This window comes from Ochotona curzoniae, unplaced genomic scaffold (assembly GCF_017591425.1).
Source record: "Ochotona curzoniae isolate NIBS_2020 unplaced genomic scaffold, NIBS_Ocur_1.0 contig_605, whole genome shotgun sequence".
Taxonomy (NCBI): Eukaryota; Metazoa; Chordata; class Mammalia; order Lagomorpha; family Ochotonidae; genus Ochotona; species Ochotona curzoniae.
Window position 1 is genome coordinate 1,944,876 of NW_024466491.1, and position 19,228 is coordinate 1,964,103.

Sequence of the window (19,228 nt, forward strand, 5' to 3'; positions counted from 1 at the left end):
TTATTGGGGTGAGCGGGTGGGGTGCCTGCCTGGCCTCCAGCTGGGTGTTGGGGGGCTAAAGGCAGACAGTATTGGGGTATAAGACCACTGGGGACCCTGAAGTATCACAACTTCTTAAAATAGAATTTGCAACGTGCCCCTTTCTCCTGCCTCTCCTGGGGACCTGTCACACTGGTCCTGCCTTCCGGTCACACACCTGCCCGGTCCAGTCACTGTAGTGGCCATGATGTTACGGCAAGATTCCTCCCTCTCCGCTTCAGCATCTCAGGGTCACCAGGGTCACCCCTGGGCTGCCCCCATCTTATACCACCCATGCTCATGACACTCCCTTCCAGCACCGCCACTCACACAGCTCGGGAGGTCAGTCTCAATTCTGGGTACCCCAATACCCAGGAGGGGTCTCTCAGCTGGTGGAGCCCTAGGGACCCCCCTTCCCAGGGAGTGCACACGCGCGCAGGGTTCGAGCCTTAGGGTCAGATCAAGGCGCTGCCTCGGGCGACACCTGCTGGATGCTGGTGGCAGGACACCGCCTTCCACCTCAGCTTCAGGGGGTTCCCCGGGGCTCTCCACCCCCTTACCTCTGCCAGCCTGGGCCCAGTCCTGCCACGCCTCGGCACCACCCCGGGGTCAGCAGCCCGTCCACATTGCTCACGGGGTCCACACACAGGTGGCATGCAGACCCTGACACTGGCGGGTGCGGGGACCCCATCCTAGGTGGTGATCAGGAGTGGGGCTCCAGCAGGCACCCAGGTTCTGGGACACCTCAGGAAGGGGTATGTGGGTGCAGAAAACGGATGCAGGCAAATATTCCCAGAGGATGCTGACAGCCTGGGGGTCCTTGGTCCCAGGCAAGAAGCCATCTGGGGATGGGGGAACCTAACCTTAACAGAGCTCCAGGTTGGAAAGTGGAGCCAGTTTTATAGAGATGCACAGACAAGGAGGCTGCTTCCCGCTGAGCCACATCCCACAGGGGCACTGCTTTGCCGGCTTGAGTCCCAGCTGCTCCACTTCCCATCCAGCTCCCCGCCTGTGGCCTGGGAAAGCAGTCAAGGACGGCCCAGAGCCTTGGGACCCTGCACCCGTGTGGGAGACCAGGAAGAAGCTCCTGGCTCCTACCTGGCCCAACCCAGGGTTGTTGGAACCATTTGGGGAGTGGAGTTGTGAGGGGAAGTTTATCTGTCCCTCCAAGTGTGCCTCTAGCGTACTCAAGGAACTTACTGCTAAGGCCTGCAGTAAGAAATGGCTATGGCGCAGTGGGCTACGTCCCTGGTTCTAGCCCCGGGTCCGTCATTCAGGCAGTGAGCCAGCGGACGGAAACTCTGCCTGTCTGTGGCTCGGCCCTGTCCTAGACGTGCACGGGTGGGCTAGCAGGTGGCTAGGAGATGCCACGATTTCTGCGTGTGCGTGGGGAGGGAGACCACGAGCTGGGAAGCGGGGGGGGGACAGCCACCCCAGGGCTGCGCAGCTGCTGAGGCCCAGGAACGGGAAGTCCACCACGGAAGAAGGCCACAGAGTTTAGGAACACAATTTATTCCAATTTAAAACAGAATTCATTTCAGGAGAAAGATATGAAAAGTCAGTGGGCGCCAGGCAGCGCTGGGCGAGGGCCCCTCGGCACCTGACAGACAGCACATGCGTCTCCGAGGACAAAAGGTTTATTAAAAGGAGCGTCGCACGGGGTACTTTTAAATAGGTGCCGCCTGGCTGCGCCCCGGACACAGCCGCCAGTGGGGGCACTGCACAAGGGGCCTGGCCGCCCTGGGGCACACGGCTCCTGGGAGGCGCCCTACTCCCCACCCCGTGGGCGGCGTTGGCACATGCACTTAGCTTGGCCCACATGGGTGCTGGTCGCCCCTATCTCAGAGGCCACTGGCGAGCTGGGTGCCTCCGAGCTGCCGGTACAGCCATCCCAGAAGCCTCCTTGGCCATGCAGGTGGGACCACCAACCCCCGCCCCACCAGCAGCACCTGCCGCTCCCCGCCACCGGGGGGCGGATGCTTGGCACAGAGGCCCCCCCCCCCCGCCCGAGCGCCGCTGCCCCCACCGGGGCTGTGGGAAGGGGGCGCCGATGACCCCAGGCTGGGATCTTTTTGAGTCAATTGTTGGGCAGCGCCACTTGGCATTTTTGCCTGTGACTGTGCAAAGAAAACTTGAGCCCCCAGAGCAAGGAGGCATTGTAGTGCTCAAAATCCTGGGGTGCCCCCTGCCCTGGCCTAGACCTGGGGGTACAGGGACACAGGGGTGCCCCAGGGAACCACCCCCCCCCGCCCTGGCTCAGGCCTCGGGGGTACAGGGGTACCCCAGGGGACTGGCCCTTAGCCTAAGAGCCATGGGGTCCCCGTGCTTCTCCAGGACACACCTAAGAAGCCTCCGTGATCCCCACCAGCCCCACATTGGTCACGCCACGAGGAAAAGTACTGCCCACCCCCCACGCCCGGAACCTGGGGTGCCCGCAACGCTGCACGGCCAGGCTGCCTTTGTTTCCCCGGAAAAAGAGAACAAATAAAAATTAAAAAAAAAAAAAAAATGTAGGCACTTCCCAGGGCAGGCGGCGGGCGCCTCTTGCCCCCTTGGGGGGTCCGGGAGTGGGCGCGGGGCTGGGGGTGCAGCCCCAGGCGGGGGGGGTTCCGTGTCCGGGTGGCCGGCGGGCGCCCCTAGCCCCGTGGGGTCCGGCGGCCTCACACCAGGTTGTACTCCTTGAGGTTGAGCTGCAGGATGGTGTCCTTGACGGCGGCGAACACGAAGCGGATGTTCTCCGTGTCCGTGGCGCACGTGAAGTGCGAGTAGATGATCTTGTCGCTGTCGGGGTTCAGGTCCACGAACATCTTGAGGATGAATTCCCGGGCCGCCTGCGCGTCCCGCTGTGGCCCTGGGGAAGGCAGGCGGGTGTGAGGCACCCGGGGTGCCCTGCCTGCCCCTGCCCTGCCTGCCCCTGCCCTGCCCTACCCTGCTGCCCTGCTGCCCCCTACCACGCATACCTCCTGCCCTGCTGCCCTGCTCTGCCCCCTGCCCTGCATGCCCCCTATCATACCCTGCCCCATATGCCTCCTGCCCTGTTGCCCTGCTCTGCCCTACCCTGCTGCCCCCTACCCTGCTGCCCTGCTCTGCCCTGCCCCACCAGCCCCATCTGCCCCCGCCTGCCCCTGCCTGCTGCCCTGCTCTGCCCGACCCAGCAGTTCCCTGCCCCACCTGCCCTGCTTGCCCCCTGCCCTACCCTGCTGCCCTGTCTGCCCCCTACCATGCATACCTCCTGCCCTGCTGCCCTGCTCTGCCCTACCCTGCCCTGCTCTGCCCTACCATGCCCTGCTGCCCTGCTCTGCCCACTGCCCCGCATGCCCCCTACCATACCCTGCCCCATATGCCTCCTGCCCTGCTGCCCTGCTCTGCCCTGCCCCAGCAGCCCCCTGCCCCGTATGCTTCCTGCCCCACCTGCCCCTGCCCTACCTGTCCCACCCTTCCCTGCCCGCCCCCTCCCTGCCCCGCAACACACACCGTTGCTCGCCCCGCCCTGCTCACCGTCGAACTCGGGGAAGTAGTCGACCAGGTGTGAGTGGAGGATCTTGTCCTCCAGCAGGTCCTTCTTGTTGAGGAAGAGGATGACGGAGGAGTTCTGGAACCAGGGGTAGGTGATGATGGTGCGGAACAGGGCCTTGCTCTCCTCCATGCGGTTCTGGGGGGGGCGGACAGCGGCTGGGACGGGGCCTGGGGTCCAGGCGCCCTGCCCGGCACGCCCCCGGGGGCCCCTGCGCCCACCTCATTGTCCGACTCCACCAGGACCTGGTCGTACTCGCTTAGGGCCACGAGGAACATGATGGACGTGACGTTCTCGAAGCAGTGGATCCACTTTCTCCGCTCGGAGCGCTGCCCGCCCACGTCCACCATCCTGCAAAAGGGCACCCCCCGCTCAGCACGGGAGGGCCGTCCCCAGGAGTGCTGGCTTCCGGGGGTCTGTGCCCACCACACCGCAGAGGGCCTGTGCCCTGCCCCAGCAGCCGCCTGCAGCACCGGGCACCACTGCACAGACACTCCCGCTGCCTGGCTGCTGGGACCCTGCCCTTGGAGCCCTCCAGCAGGGCCACCTGGCCAGCGCCCTATGGCCTCGGACCACAGGCCAAGAAGGCTGAAAGACCAGCAAACGGTGCCAGCCACACCACCCTGCCCTGAGGGGATGCCAGCTTTCACTGAGCCCACAGGAGGCTGGGGAAACGGCCACTGCCTCCCCGCCAGCATCAGCACCAACCAGCATGGGAGGGCTGGGGTGGCTACCATGGAACCCGGGGCAGGCACCCACTTGGCAAGGGGTCTGCCAGGACAGCTGGCCGGCGTGCGGCCACCAGGAGCGGACAGGCTCTCTCCCTGGTCGGGACCTGGGCACTGGCACCCGGGGCTGAGTGGAAGCGGCTGGGGCCTGGGAAGGAGCCGGCTCTGCCGCTCTTGCCAGCGACTCCTAGCCCGAGCTGTTGATCCTGCTGCCTCTGCCGACACGGGCGCAGCGTCACGTGGAGCCCACACTGACACCCCCCAGGCCCACGGCCTCGGCCCCTCCCTCCCAGCCGGGATCCCCCAGCCCCGGCCGCGGGCACCTGAAGATAATGTTCTCCAGGTCGAAGGGGTACTCGATGATGCCCGTGGTGGGCACGCGGACCCGTAGCACGTCCTGCTGGGTGGGCAGGTAGCCCGAGGTGGCGATGCGGTCCACGTCACTCAGGTAGCTGTGGGCAGCAGGGCAGGCTCAGTGGGCTGCCCGCCAGGGAGGGCAGTGGGGTGGGCTCAGCGGGCAGCGGCGCGGGCGGGACCGGGCACTCACTACTTGGCCGAGTCCGAGAGCTGGTACTCGCGCCGTCGGTCGTAGCACTCCTGGATGCCGGGGTCCTCCCACAGCGTCTTGATGGCCTGCACGTGCTGCTGTTCAAATGTGGTCACCTTCTCCACGTCCACCTCTCTGATCAGCAGCGCGTTGGCCTGCGTGGGGGGGGGGGGCGGACCGAGAGGCCGTGGGCTCACAGGGGGGCTCACGGGGTACCGGGCTGAGGGTGTGCCAGGGAGAGGCGGGGTGGGGCGGCCCTTGCACCTGCTGGCGGGGAGGCACCAGCAGGAACAAACTATAACTCATTCTTCTCCAAGTCCAAGTGAGGGGGACGGGACTGGCGACCTGGCAGAGCTCGCTAAGCCTCTGGCATCCCCCAGGCAAGGGGCTGGCTCAGCTCCCCGCTGCTCCACTTCCCATCCAGCTACCTGATGGCCCAGGAGGGACACGGAGGACAGCTCCTGCACCCACGTGGGAGGCCCGGATGGAGCTCCTGGTTATGTGGGCGTCTGAGGAGTGAGCCAGCACATGGGAGACTTCTCTGTCTGTCTCTCCTACAGAGGGAACTCTCTCGAATCAAAACAAGCCAATCTTCAACGCCCGCCAGCAAGGACCCTGCGGCCCACTGCACGGCACGGACTCGGCCGAGTCCACGTGGGCAGCTGTGGGACTGGAGTCCCATGCCATGTCCAGCCCCGCTGCCAGGCGAGAGCTTGCTCCACACGCTTCTCCTCAGCTTCCCCCGGCATGCCAGCTGAGCCCTCCGCACGAGCCACAGCTCCAGCTCGGCACGGAGCCTTCAGGAAGCCGACCGGAAGCTGAGGAGCGGGGACTCGACACAGGCAGTGCTGTCACCCGCAGAGCGCCTGCTGACTGCCACCAAAGCGGACACAGCAGCTCTGTGCCAAGACCCGGGCAGCAACCAGGCCCTGCCCAGGGGCAGCAGCACCACCCGGGATGGCAGACGGAGCCCGGACGGCACGGGATGGACGTTCACCAGCCCGCACACAGCCCTGTGCCCACACACACACACCTCTGTCCACAGACACGATCCACACAAACACACACACCCATCCACACACACACCCCTGTCCACACACACACACACACATCCCTGTCCACAGACACAATCTGCACACACTCAGTCGCAGCAGCCAACAGGAGGGCAGAACTCGGCATGCTATCCGGGGAGGGGTCACCATGGGTCCCTCCGCACAGGGCATCACACAGCTCAGACACGCGTGCTCGGGGAGTGCTCACACTGAGCACCCAGCGTGAGCTCCACAGACTGCCCAGCACGGGGAACTCCAGGGTCAGGAGGGGCCTCGAGGTCCCCCAGGGGCAGGGGTGGAGGGGGCCGCGTCACTGTGCCCGCGTCCCGGGGCCGTGCAGCCGCGCTCACCTTGTTCTGCTCGTACTTGTACAGGATCCTCAGCGTCTCCATGGCGCGGATCATGGCCTGCATGGCCGTGAAGATGTTCTGGTAGACGAGGCGCGTGAAGCCGCGCTTGTCCTCCTCCGAGTAGCCGGCGCCGTGGATGATACGCATCTGCTTGATGAACGTGCTCTTGCCGCTCTCGCCCGTGCCTGGGGCAGGAGGGGCACAGGCGGGCACAGGCGTGAGCCCAGGCACGGGGGGGGGGCTCCCGGGCCCGAGCCCTGCCCTGGTCCCCACCAGCTCACCACACCTGCTGCCCTCACGCCTGCTCCCTGCCATGCGATGGGCATCCAGGGGGAGGAGGTGCCCGTGGGCACAGAGCGGCCAGTCAGGAAGCAGAGTGCTGGGCCACGGCCTCCACTTTCGGGGCTCCTGCTGCCCCAGGGCACTCAGCCATGCCAGGCCCCAAGATGAGGCTGTGGGCAGTGCCTGGGCTGGTCATGCCCTGTGGTCACACAGCACACCTACACCAACCTAGCATTTCTTGGCCCTGCCCAGTCCCTACAGCCCCCAGGGCTCTCCACCACGGTCACCCAGCAACAAGACTGGCGAGTGGCTTCTCATGCCTGGGCACCCTAGACCTGCAGTGGCTGGGCTCAGAGGGGCTCTGGGTTCTTAGCAGGTGGGCACCTACACAGCTCTGCCTCATCCGTGTGGGTCCGGGACTTGGTGGGGGAAAGAGATGGACATGGCCACTCTGTCTCTCCAGGCACCAGGAACCAACAGGTGCCAGACAGCTGGTCCCATGGCCGCCTACTGGCCCCAGGAGACACCGTGAAGAGGGGGCCTTGGGGTGGGCTGTCCCCAGTCAGAGCCCTCACCCTCACCCAGGACTTAGATTACGGAGGCAGAGCTGGGAACCGTCCTGCACCCGTCACGGGAGATGGAGGGAGAGAGGTCCCCACAGCCCCTCCTGTGTCACAGGCGGACCCCACATCACCCAGAGCCCCTCCTGTGTCACAGGCGGTCCCCACAGCCCCTCCTGTGTCACAGGCGGACCCCACACCACCCAGAGCCCCTCCTGTGTCACAGGCGGTCCCCACGCCACCCAAGCCCCTCCTGTGTCACAGGCGGTCCCCACATCACCCAGAGCCCCTCCTGTGTCACAGGCAGTCCCCACACCACCCAGAGCCCCTCCTGTGTCACAGGGCGGACCCCACACCACCCAGATCCCCTCCTGTGTCACAGGCGGTCCCCACATCACCCAGAGCCCCTCCTGTGTCACAGGCGGTCCCCACACCACCCAGAGCCCCTCCTGTGTCATAGGCGGACCCCACACCACCCAGAACCCCCTATACCATGTCACAGGCGGTCCCCACACCACCCAGAGCCCCTCCTGTGTCACAGGCGGGCCCCACACCACCCAGAGCCCCTCCTGTGTCACAGGCGGGCCCCACACCACCCAGAACCCCCTATACCATGTCACAGGCGGGCCCCACGCCACCTAAGGCCCTCCTGTGTCACAGGCAGTCCCCTGTGGCCCCTCTGCAGAAGCAGCCGATCTGGTCCTCTTTACAGAACCGGCCCCCACCCACGGCCACTCATCATGGACCCAGTTCCCCAGGAAGACACAGAAGGGGGTGTGGACACAGGAGCCAGCAGACCCCCAGGAGCAAAGGGCAGAGAGTTCAGGGTTGAATCCGCCTCCCGGAGCCCACACTCCTTTATCCCCACACTGGGGGTGCCCTGTAGCCCCGAGATATGGGTAGGAACACCTGCCTGGCTCACCCAGGGCCCACAATGAGAGCATCCAGGGGGTGAGGGGCACCAGGAAGTGCCCAGGGCATGCCGCGAGGTGGCCAGGCCAAATGTCCACCATACTCTTTCCACTGCACCATGCACCCACAGGACCCAGGTGCCCGGGTTCGATGGACACACAGCACTCATGGGCACGTGGGCAGGGCATGCCAAGAGCAGACCTGCAGCCATACAGCTCCTGAGGGGCCTCTGAAATAGCACCTGCACTGGATCCACAGCCCACCCAGCCTCACCATGCACGGCCGGGGACTGGGCACAGCCCTGAAGGGCCAGGCAGCGCGGCGGGAAGAGTGTGTGGATTGGATGATAGCATGAGCCTCATAAATGACCAGAGCTGGTGACACTGCCCTGGGGCCTCCTGGCCACAGCTGCGCCCGGGAGACCACACAGCCGGGTACCCAAAGGCATAAATCCCCATCCTGAGGTTGGGGCACCTCAGGAAACCCTCCATCCACAGGGAAGGGCACAGGGCACCCCCTTCCACCGTGGGGCCCCCATAGAAATCAGCAAGTGAAACTTCCCACGGCTCAACATCACAGGGGAAGTGCTTCGTCGGCAGTAACCGCAGCAGCCGGAGTTGGGAGCACGGGGCCAGGAAAGCGTGGTGCTGGGCTCCTCCATGGCCACTGCAGGCTCAGCTGGAACAGGGGCGGGGCAGAGGCCTGGGCCAGGGGCCGCCAGGGGGTCCAGAGCCGCCCAGGCCACAAAGGGCCACTTCCTGCTCCCACGGTCCCCGCCCCACCCCTTCCCCACGGGGCTGCCTGCCGCCCATACCACGCCAAATCCTGCCCTCTTCCCGGCCAGCACGGGCCGGACAGGAAGCCTCCAGAGCGAGCCACCACCCCGCTTTATTTAGCAGGCCCGGCCCGACGCGGGCCTCCTGGGCTGGCAACCCAGGGTCGGGGGTTCTCCAATCACAGGCAAACCAATGGGCAGCGCTGGGGAGCAGTGGCCAGGCAGGCCCATGGGAGCCTGCAGCCTCCCCAGGCCAGGGCCTTCCGCCACGGCGGGGCAAAGGGAACAGGGCCTGGCCCTGTGGCTCAGGAGCGAGGACACCGAGTTCCCACTCCTGCTGGCCACCGGAGTATCAGCGTGCAGCCACACACAGGCTCTCTGAACACTCAGTGACAGGGGTGCAGTGGCACGGCAGACAGGACACCCCAAATCTGAGCTCCTCACACACACACACACACACACACACACACACACACACACACACACACACATCACCCCCACAGCGGGCCCACAGATGGAAGTTCTGAGGCTCAGTGGGCCAGGGCGTGATGCTGACCCCTGTCTGGGGGAGCCCGAGGGCTTGGACCCCTGCATGCCTGAATGCCCAACACAGCTCCCCCGGCTCCTGCCTTCTGACTGGGCACACGTTTGAGGAGGGACTCAGAGCATGGAAGATCTCTCCTCAAATATATTTTTAAAAACCAACAGGAGGAGCTGGTGCAATAGCTCAACTGGCTAATTCTCCACCCCAAGTGTGACATTCCTTGTGGATGCAGGTTCAAGTCCTGGCTGCTCCACTTCCCATCCAGCTCCCTGCCTGTGGCCTGGGAAAGCAGTGGAGGATGGCCCAAAGCCTTGGGACCCTGCACCTGTGTGGTGACCCAGAAGAGGTTCCTGCCTCCTGGCTTCAAATTGGCTCAACTCCGGCCATTGCAGCCACTTGGGGAGTGAACCAGGGGACAGAGATCTGTTTCTACGAATCTGCCTTTCCAGTGAAAATGAATAAATCTTTTGAAGAAAAAACAAAAAGGAAAAAGCCATAATTCTGCCTCCCCAGAGAGCCCAGGAGCCTTGAGGCCATCATGACAGGTGCCGGTGTGGGTTGGGTGGGCATGGTGGACATGGGCGCACTGCTCCACTGGCCTGCAGTGCCCAGACCGGCCTTGATGCCCACAGCGCTAGCAGGTGCCCCCTGAAGGAGAGGGACTAGGGGACAACCGAGCCCCCAGAGGCAGTCTAGTGGAAACCTACACCCTGCCCAGGGTCAGCTGCCCTGGCACAGGCCATGGGGAACACAGGAGGTGGGTTCAGCAGCTGCCTGCTCTCCTGGGGCAAACTTTGTGGGGAACAGGCCTGAGGCTTCCCCCGCCCTCACAGCCCTGCGTGCCCCCATGCCTGCACATCCTGAGGGTTCTGGGGGCCAGGGGGCTGCAGCCCCCCCACTCCCGGGGCACAGATTCCTCCATCCAGACCCGAGGCTGCTGGGCCCCGTAGGAGCCCCATGTCCACGCCTGCTCTCCTGGGGCCATGGGACCGCGCCTGGCACCTGCACACACCCTACTTGGGGACAGGCTCCCCAGCTTACTGTTCCATTGGGCCACTCCACAGCGTGCACACACAGACACACACACACACACACACACACGCCCCAGGCACGAGGGGCCCAGGCGGGCCCCTATCAGCGCCAGGCCCACGGCCTTGACCCTGGGTCCATCTCAAATCCACAGGAGGCTGGGCGTGGGCAGTGGAGGCTGCGGGGGTGGAGCCACACAGGGCCAGGCGGGTGCTGCGGCCCCCACCACATGCACCCCTGGGTGCCGGGCTCCTCTCTACTGCAGGGTTGAGCTCTGGCAACATGCTCCCCACAGGCTGGCCAGGCCCACTACCCTGCCCTCAGACAGGGCACCCTGCTGGCCCGACACACACGGTGGCCTGCACCCCTCCTCACCCTCCACGGCTGGGGGGTCTCTGTTGTATAAACGCTGGTGGGGTTCTTATTTGGGGTGATAACATCCCTGTGAACCCCCTCCAGGAGGGGCAGGGAGCCAGATCGGGGAGCAGCATGCGAGGGGAGGGCGCTGGGCTAGACAAGAACCCCAGCAGGCGAGGGACCTGGCCGGGCCGAGTGGGCAGCAGCTGGCTAGCTCTGGGGCTACCCGGCATGTATGGGTGAGACGGACCACTGGCCCGGCCTGGAGGGCAGCAGGGCTGGACTGACCACTGAGGATTCAGATGAGGTGACCCCTCAGGTAACGGCTCAGGGAGGAATAAGCCTGTCAGTGGCTGGAGCAGAGGGAACCCCATGGGCATGAAGGAGAGGGTTGCCCATGGCTGCCCTGGGCTGCCCACGACCCCGCCATCACCGGCTGCCCACGGCCACTGCCATGCTGCCCTGGGCTGCCCACAACCCAGAACCCACCGGCTGCCCACGGCTATGGCCCTGCTGCCCCAGGCTGACACGACCCCACTGCCACTGCCAAGCTGCCCCAAGTGGCCAGTGTCTTGCTGCCCTGGGCTAACCACAGCCCTGGGCTGACCACTGCACGGTTCAAGCTGACCATAGCCAGTGTCCTGCAGCCCCAGGCTGCCTACAGCCTCGGGCTAACCACTACAGGGCCTCAGGCTGGCCACGGCCCCGGGCTGACCACTGCAGGGCCTCAGGCTGACCATGGCACCAGGCTGACCACTGCAGGGCCTCAGGCTGACCACGGCCCCGGGCTGACCACTGCATGGCCTCAGGCTGGCCATGGCACCGGGCTGACCACTGCAGGGCCTCAGGCCTGCCACGGCCCCGGGCTGACCACTGCAGGGCCTCAGGCTGGCCATGGCACCGGGCTGACCACTGCATGGCCTCAGGCTGGCCACAGCACCAGGCTGCCCACTGCAGGACCTCAGGCTGCCCACGGCACCGGGCTGACCACTTCAGGACCTCAGGCTGGCCATGGCACCGGGCTGACCACTGCATGGCCTCAGACTGGCCACGGCACCGGGCTGCCCACGGCCCCGGGCTGACCACAGCACCGGGCTGCCCACTGCAGGGCCTCAGGCTGCCCATGGCACCGGGCTGGCTATGGCACCAGGCTGCCCACTGCAGGACCTCAGGCTGGCCACGGCACCGGGCTGACCACTGCAGGGCCTCAGGCTGACCACGGCACCGGGCTGACCGCTGTAGGACCTCAGGCTGACCACGGCCCCGGGCTGACCGCTGCAAGGCCCTGGGCTGCCCACGGCCCCGGGCTGACCACTGCAGGACCTCAGGCTGACCACGGCCCCGGGCTGACCGCTGCAAGGCCCCGGGCTGCCCACGGCCCCAGGCTGACCACCGCAGGGCCCCGCCGCCCCCGGCCAGCGCTCACCCAGCAGCAGCAGCTTGAGTTCGCGCCGCGCGTCGCGTTTGTCCCGCCGCAGCTGCTTCTCGATCTCGGCGTTGATGCGCTTGGACTCCTTCACCTCGTCGCTCAGGCAGCACGCCATCATGGACTCCAGCGTCATCGTCGCGGCCGTCCGCCCGCCGGGGGCTCTCGGCCTCCGCTTCGGCCCTGCGCCCGGCCGCGTCCGCCGCCCCTCCGGCCGCCGCCCGGCCGCGCCTGCCGCCGTCCGCCGCCGCCCGCGCTCGAACCCGCGTCCCCGCCGCCGCCGCCGCCACCGAGCGCCAGCGCCGGACGACCGAGCCCGCGGCGGACGGACAGGCGGCGCGGCCAATGGGAGGAGCGCGCGGGCCGAGGGCGGGGCCTGCGCAGCGCGGGGCTCCGGGGCGGGGCCGCCGGGGATTGTGGGAGCGTGGCGGACTCGGGGCAGCGACTTCGGATGCGCTCGGGTCGGCTCGGGTGCACTCGGCTCGGAGCGCTTGGCTCGGCTTGTCTCGGTTTGGCTCGCCTCCTCTCTGCTCGGCTCCGCTCGGGTGCACTCGGCTCGGCTCGGGCGCGCTCGGTTCGGGTGCGCTCGGCTCCGCTCGGCTCCGCTCGGGTCCTCCCACTCCCCAGGCAGGGAAGAGGGGGCGGCGGGCAGCAGTTCAGGGTTTCCTGGGAAGCCTGTGTGCACGGAGCAGGCGCGGAAGGCCACTCCTTGCTGGAAGAGCTGCTGGCCAGCGGGCCCGAGGCCCCTGCTGTGCCACCTGTCCACACCAGCTACAGCCTGGCCCGCTCCATGGCCGTGGAGGAGCCAAGGACCAACTCTGGAAGCCAGGCCTGGGTCAGGCACGATGGTGGCACCGCGTGTGGTCATCTCTGTCCATGTGTGGACGTGCACCGGGCCCACGGCACGCATGCACGCATGCACCCGATTTGGCTGGCTTCGCTTAGGGCAGGCATTGGGACATTGCAACAAAGTACCTATGGCCTGCTGCTCTACCATGTTCCCCGACGTGACCCCACGTCCTTGGGGAAGGACACGTGGCACCCCGCTGCCCTAGGTGCTCACTCAGCATGTTCTGATCCAGAGAAGGAACATGCTGCTAGGCATGCAGGACTGACGGCCAGCCCAGCCCTGCCCTGCCCTGCCCTGCCCTGCCCCAGGCCCTGGCTCCCCCGACGTGGGTGCCTACCCATCCTGCTGCCCAGCCCTCCTTCCTGCACAGATAAGGGCCTGGGGAGACGCGGTCAAAGTCTCCATTAATTACTTGATGAGGGTAGGACAGCACGCTACTTTGACACTCCCAGCCAGGACGGGGGACCCCAAAGTCGCACCTTGGCGACACAGCACAAATACACGAGGGGAGCTGTAAGCCAAGAAGATCTCCTGCCCATCAGCAACAGACAAGCGATAAATTGATTATAGATTGGGAAGACAGAAGCTATGCAGCGGCAGGGAGGGTCTCCCACGCGGGTGCAGGGTCCCAAGGCGCCCAAGGGCCATCATCCTCCACTGCCTCCCCCAGGCCACAGGCAGGAAGCTGCATGGGAAGGGGAGCAGCCGGGACTTGAACCGGTGCCACAGGCCTTGTGAGAGGAACCCCAAGACACCCTTGCCTTCCCACCCCAGGCTGCGTCTGGGCCTTGTACAGGTGCAGAAAGACAGGGGCGGGTGTCTGCTCGCCGCCCAGCAGCCGGCTGCGGTGGGAAACGGGGGCAGCCCTGGAGCCCGGCCAGGAGCTGACAGACGCTAGCTGCCCCACCCAGAAGGACAAAGTCTGGGCCACCCGGGGCCTAGTGGCCTTGGGGGATAGGGGGGCTCCTCCCTGGATCATGGCCTTGGCCCCCTGGATCTGGAGGAGCCGAGACTTAGGAAGGGTCCAAGGCCACGAGGGAGGCAGTACGGGGTCAGCTTGGGGTGAGCACCACCCGGCCGGCTCCAACTGGCACACCAGGGCCCTGCCCGGCGTGGGGCTCCCCAACTGCTCCACTCCCCACCCAGCTGCCTGCTGACGCCCACCCTGTGAGGGCTCAAGGCGCTGGGCACCTGCACCCATGTGGGAGACCCAGACGGAGCTCCTGGCTCCCGCCTGGCCTCACAGTGCAAGCATCTGAAAAGGGGTCCAGCAGGTGGAAGATCTCTCTCCCTCTCTGTCTGTCTTTCAGATGGATTTTTTTTTTTTTCTAAATGGCATCTCTCTCTCTTTTAATTAGAAAGTCAGACATATACAGAGAGGAGAAAAGACAGAGAGGAAGATCTTCCATCTTCTGGTTCACTCTCCAAGTGATTGCAACAGCTACTGAGCTGAACCCATCTGAAACCAGGAGCCAGGAACCTCTTCCGGGTCTCCCATGCGGATGCAGGGTCTCCAGCATTTGGGCCGTCCTCCACTGCTTTCCCAGGCCACAGGCAGGGAGCTGGATGGGAAGTGGAGCAGCCAGGACACAAACCAGTGCCCATATGGAACCAAGGCGGGTACAAGGCGAGGACTTTAGCTGCTAGGCTACCACATGGGGCCCTAAATTGATGATTTTTAAAGAAAAGCTTACATCAGGGCCCAGCGCATTGGCTAAATACTCGCCTTGCACACACCAGGATCCTATCTGGGTGCCAGTTCTAGTCCCAGAGGCTCCACTTCCCATCCAGCTCCCCGCCTGTGGCCTGAGAAAGCAGTGGAGGACGGCCCAAAGCCTTGGGATCCTGCACCCGTGTGGGAGACCCAGAGGAGGTTCCTGGCTCCTGGCTTCGGATTGGCTCAGTTCCGGCCACTGTGGCCATTTGGGGAGTGAAGCAGAGTATGAAAGATTTTTCTCTGTGTGACTCTGCCTTTCCAGTAAAAAATAAATCAATTTTTTTAAAAAAAGAATAAATTTAAAAGAAATCTTTTTAAAAAGTTTACAGCGAAACGAATTCATCTTTCAATTGCCTTTCCTGCCAGTGCCCTTTACATGAAGATACACAGGGAGAAAAGTGCAAGCACGCCCTGTGCTTTCCTGGGTGAGGGCCCTGGCGGCCCACGGGGACCCCCAGCTCCACGGCTGCCGCCGGCTCTAACAGGCCAGGACTGGGACACACCTGCCCAGGTGCAAGGCAGAGCAGGCGGGCAGGCGGACGGGTTCCTCCGAGGGACACCAGGTCGCCCCGGACACTGAACCAAGGCTGCAGGGCCCAGGGCAGGTGCCACTGGAGTTGTCACAGCCCACCCCACCCCCAGGCACCCACAGGCCCAGCCCTTCTCTCCAGGAACAGGATTATCCACCACCCTTCCTCCTTTCTGACCTCCCACCCTGAGCTGCTCCCTAGACAGAAGAGAGTTACATTAAAAAAATCATCATTACAAGGCCCGGTGCGGTAGCCTAGTGGCTGAGTCCTCACCTTGCAACTGCCAGGATCCCATATGGGCACCAGTTCGAGTCCCAGAGGCTCCACTTCCCACCCAGCTCCCTGCCTGTGGCCTGGGAAAGCAGTGGAGGACGGCCCAAAGCCTTGGGACCCTGCACCCGCGTGGGAGACCCAGAAGAGGCTCCTGGCTCCTGATTTTGGATTGGCTCAGCTTTGGCCATTGCGATCACTTGGGGAGTGAACCAGGGGACAGAAGATCTTCCTGTCTCTCCTTCTCCCTGTATGTCTGACTTGCCAATAAAAATAAATAACTTTTTAAAATATCACTGTTAGAGAAACAGAAGAAATAAGAGATCTCCAGCCCCTGGTTGGCTCCCAGGTGGCCGCCACGGCTGTGAGACCCGGAGCCAGGAGTGCCCTGGGGCCTCCCATGGGCAGCACCGACCCACGCACCCGCGGTGTCGCTGCTGCCCCCCAGGACGCTGAGGCAGGAGCCGGGACTCGAATTTCTTGGTGGAAGTCTCCATGTGGCCCGTTTAGCTGTGGGGCAGGCTGGGTTCCCCGGGACCTGAGGCCTGGCTCCACGGCCGAGCCAGCCATCAGCCAGTGCCCGGCTGGATGGCACTCCTGGCTTCTGGCTTCAGCCTGGCCCAGCCCTGCCTGCCTGTGGGCATGGAGGAGGGCAAGCATAGCCCGAATTCTCTTAGATAGAATGAAAAAAAAAGAGCTTAGAGAAATGCAACAGGTGCAGGAAAAACTTAGGGGTCAAAGCTTGGGTCACGGAACATGACAGAGGGCTGTGTCAGCCAAGTAAGACAATTTTACCTTTATTTATCACTTAAAGATTTGTTTATTTTGATTGCAAAGTCAGATATACAGAGAGGAGGAGAGACAGAGAGGAAGATCTTCCGCCTGCTGGTTCACTCCCCAAGTGACCACCACGGCCAGAGCTGAACCAATCTGAAGCCAGGAGCCAGGAGCCTCTTCCGGGTGTTCCCCACGGGTGCAGGGTCCCAAGGCTTTGGGCCGTCCTCCACTGCTTTCCCAGGCCACAAGCAGGGAGCTGGATGGGAAGTGGGGCTGCCGGGACTTGAACTGGTACCCTTGTGGGATCCCCACGTGTGTGACAGGAGGATTAGCCAATGAGCCACTGCGCCAGGGCTATGCATTTTTTTTTAAGAGTGGAAGTGCCTCCCATTTCTGAATGGAATGTGTGAGGAGACGATTCCTAAGAATGCCAGCTCTGTCCTGGGTGACCCTGCCCTGGGCGGTTGAGGGGAGCACGCTGGGCCGTGTCTGGGGACAAGGAGTAGGTGGCACCCCTGACTGCTGGGCGCTGGGCAGTGGATCTAGACAGAAGCCGGGCTCACTGTGCGCCCCAAGGCCCCCCGCGCAGGGAGGGGATAGATGCAGGGGTCCCCTGCAGTGGCAGCCACCCTGCCTGGCCGGCTCACCCCAGCTCCTCCTGGGGTGCAGGTGCTGGAAGACGCTGCCCTCGCGTGGACTGTGCTGGAACTGCAGCACGGATGGGGTGGGGAGCCCCGAAGGTGCAGGGGTGTCGTCCAGTACAGAGGGGCCGCCTGTGACCGCTCAGCCCTGGCAGCGCGGGCTCTGTGTGCTTGGGGCTACCACAGCCGGACAGAAGCCCCTGCCCGGGTAATACAGACATTGGGGCGCGTTGCCCTCTTCGGGAGGGACCCGCAGGCCCCATCTTACTCCACAGCAGGTGCACCCCCAGATCTGTCAACCTCCGATGTCCCTAGAAACGGCGCCCAGGTCATTGAGAAAGGATCCCTTAGGACTGAGTAGCTGCCCCGTTCTAGAACGTTCGAGAAGGTTCTGGAATGTTCAGGTCCACTGCTCTCCATAGAACACCTGGCCCTTGGGGCTGAAGTGTATGCAACTGAATTTTAACCTGGAATCCAAGTTTTCCCCCCATGGGCTGCATGGGACAGTCCAGGTCTGAAGACAAAGTGACCCCAGGACTTCCAAAATCCTCCCGTGTCCACGTGGGGTCATGTGTCTCAGGGCCCAGGGCATATTTGCATTTATTTCCATATATACACATCTCTAGGCCAACGTTACATTCATTGGAAGGCGGGGAGCGGTGTTTGCTGGGCTGGGTCCCCCCGGGGTGGCTGCTCCTGCTGCTGTGTCCCCCATTCCCCACCAAGAAGCACCCGGCAAGGCCCAGGCGCCCGGGGCCCCGCTGCCCACGTGGGAAGCCCATGGGGGGCACCTGGCTTCAGCCCAGGGCTGGGGAGTGAGCCACAGGGTGGAAGAGCTTTCTCTCTCTCCCTCTGCCTTCAAAATGAAGTGAAATAATAAATAAATATATTTTTATTTATATATATATACATATATACACATACATATAGTGACTGAGCTGACCCAAAGCCAGGAGCCAGGAGCCTCTTCTGGGTCTCCCACGCGGGTGCAGGGTCCCAAGGCTTTGGACCGTCCTCCACTGCTTTCCCAGGCCACAGGCAGGGAGCTAGATGGGAAGCGGAGCAGCCGGGATTAGAACCGGTGCCCCCCCATGGGATCCCGGTGCCTGCGATGCATAGTGTGGGTCCCCACCCCACCCTGATTTTCATTTTCTCAGCTGTGCAAGTAACGCTGCTGTCACCTCGGTCACAGCTGTGATGTCCCCTGGCCTGCCCGTGCCCAGTAGCCCGGTATACAGCAAGTGCTCCATGCACGCTCATCTGAGAAATGAATGAATGACGACTCCTCGGGACCAGGGGTTGGGCTGTAAACACACACACACACACACACACACACACACACACACACACACACACACACACGGTGCACAGCCCCAGGAGGCCGGGCCAGCAGCCCCCGCCCCACATCGTCCTGCAGGCCTGGCCGAGGGAGGTCCCCCCAGCGTACCACGGCCACCTGTTTCCTCCCGGCCTCTGATGAATGGCCCGGCAGCCTCATCCATTACCTGGCAGTAGCGCCCAGCTCTGCCCCCGGGGCCTGGGATCTCCATGCTCATTTGTTACTGTGAGAGGCCTGCTGGACCCCGGCTGCCCGATGGCCCCTGCCTGACCCCCGTAGCCTCTAGGGACAGGAAGACAGGGAGGTGGTGGGCACGCGGGGTCGGGGATGGGCGTGGCACAGTCCCTCGCCGGTGTTCCAAGGGACCCGTTCCTTCCCAGCGTGGTGTAGGGGGGGCGTCAGCCAGGGGGCCGTCCTGCCGCCCAGCGCTCGATGCTAGCCATGCCTGGGAACTGTGACGTGGCTGTCACGACTCACGTGGAGCCTGGCCCCATCAGAGAGGGACGGAGACTGGGGAAACCCTCGCCCTAAAACTGCCAGGACAAAGCCAGGCCTTGTGTACAGCACCCAGGGCCTCCTGCTGCCTGGCTCTGCCATCCTGTCACCCCCGAGGGCGGCATGCACAGTGAACCCAGACCCAGATCTGTCCCTGGCCCAGCCATCCCATCCCGCATTCTCTCGTCTTTAAGACATTGCTAGGGACCCGGCGTGATGGTGTAGCAGTTAAAGTCCTTGCCTTTCACACACTGGGATCCCATAGGGGCGCCGGTTCGTATCCCGGCTGCCCCGCTTCCCATCCAGCTCCCTGCTTATGCCCTGGGAAAGCAGTGGGGGACGGCCCAAAGTCTTGGGACTCTGCACCCATGTGGAGACCCGGAGGAGGCTCCAGGCTCCTTGCTTTGGATCTGCTCAGCTCAGTGGCCTTTGAGGCCACTTGGGGAGGGAACCAGCCGACAGAAGAGCCTCTCCTTCAAATTGTGCCTTTCAGTGGAATAAAACTTTATATATTT

General features: G+C 64.0%; 1 protein-coding gene across 1 annotated transcript; it reads right to left on the reverse strand.

Moving 5' to 3' along the window:
• Nucleotides 1-1,514: 1,514 nt before the first annotated feature.
• GNA11 (G protein subunit alpha 11) lies at nucleotides 1,515-12,341 on the reverse strand. The gene is made up of 7 exons (XM_040990510.1): nucleotides 12,095-12,341; nucleotides 6,210-6,394; nucleotides 4,808-4,962; nucleotides 4,584-4,712; nucleotides 3,754-3,883; nucleotides 3,517-3,670; nucleotides 1,515-2,869 (listed from the first exon to the last, which is right to left on the reverse strand). Exons 1-7 carry the CDS (start codon nucleotides 12,228-12,230, stop codon nucleotides 2,679-2,681), a joined length of 1,080 nt encoding a protein of 359 aa, XP_040846444.1. The 5' UTR covers nucleotides 12,231-12,341; the 3' UTR covers nucleotides 1,515-2,678.
• Between the last annotated feature and the right edge of the window lie 6,887 nt (nucleotides 12,342-19,228).

Bases quoted from the DNA above. Each gene is read 5' to 3' on its own strand.
- GNA11 (XM_040990510.1), bottom strand. From the start codon at position 12,230: ATGACGCTGGAGTCCATGATGGCGTGCTGCCTGAGCGACGAGGTGAAG. The intron at 6,395-12,094 runs GTGAGCGCTGGC...CTCCTGCCCCAG, and splicing joins ACTCAAGCTGCTGCTGCTGG to GCACGGGCGAGAGCGGCAAG. The intron at 4,963-6,209 runs GTGAGCGCGGCT...CCCCCCACGCAG, and splicing joins ACAAGTACGAGCAGAACAAG to GCCAACGCGCTGCTGATCAG.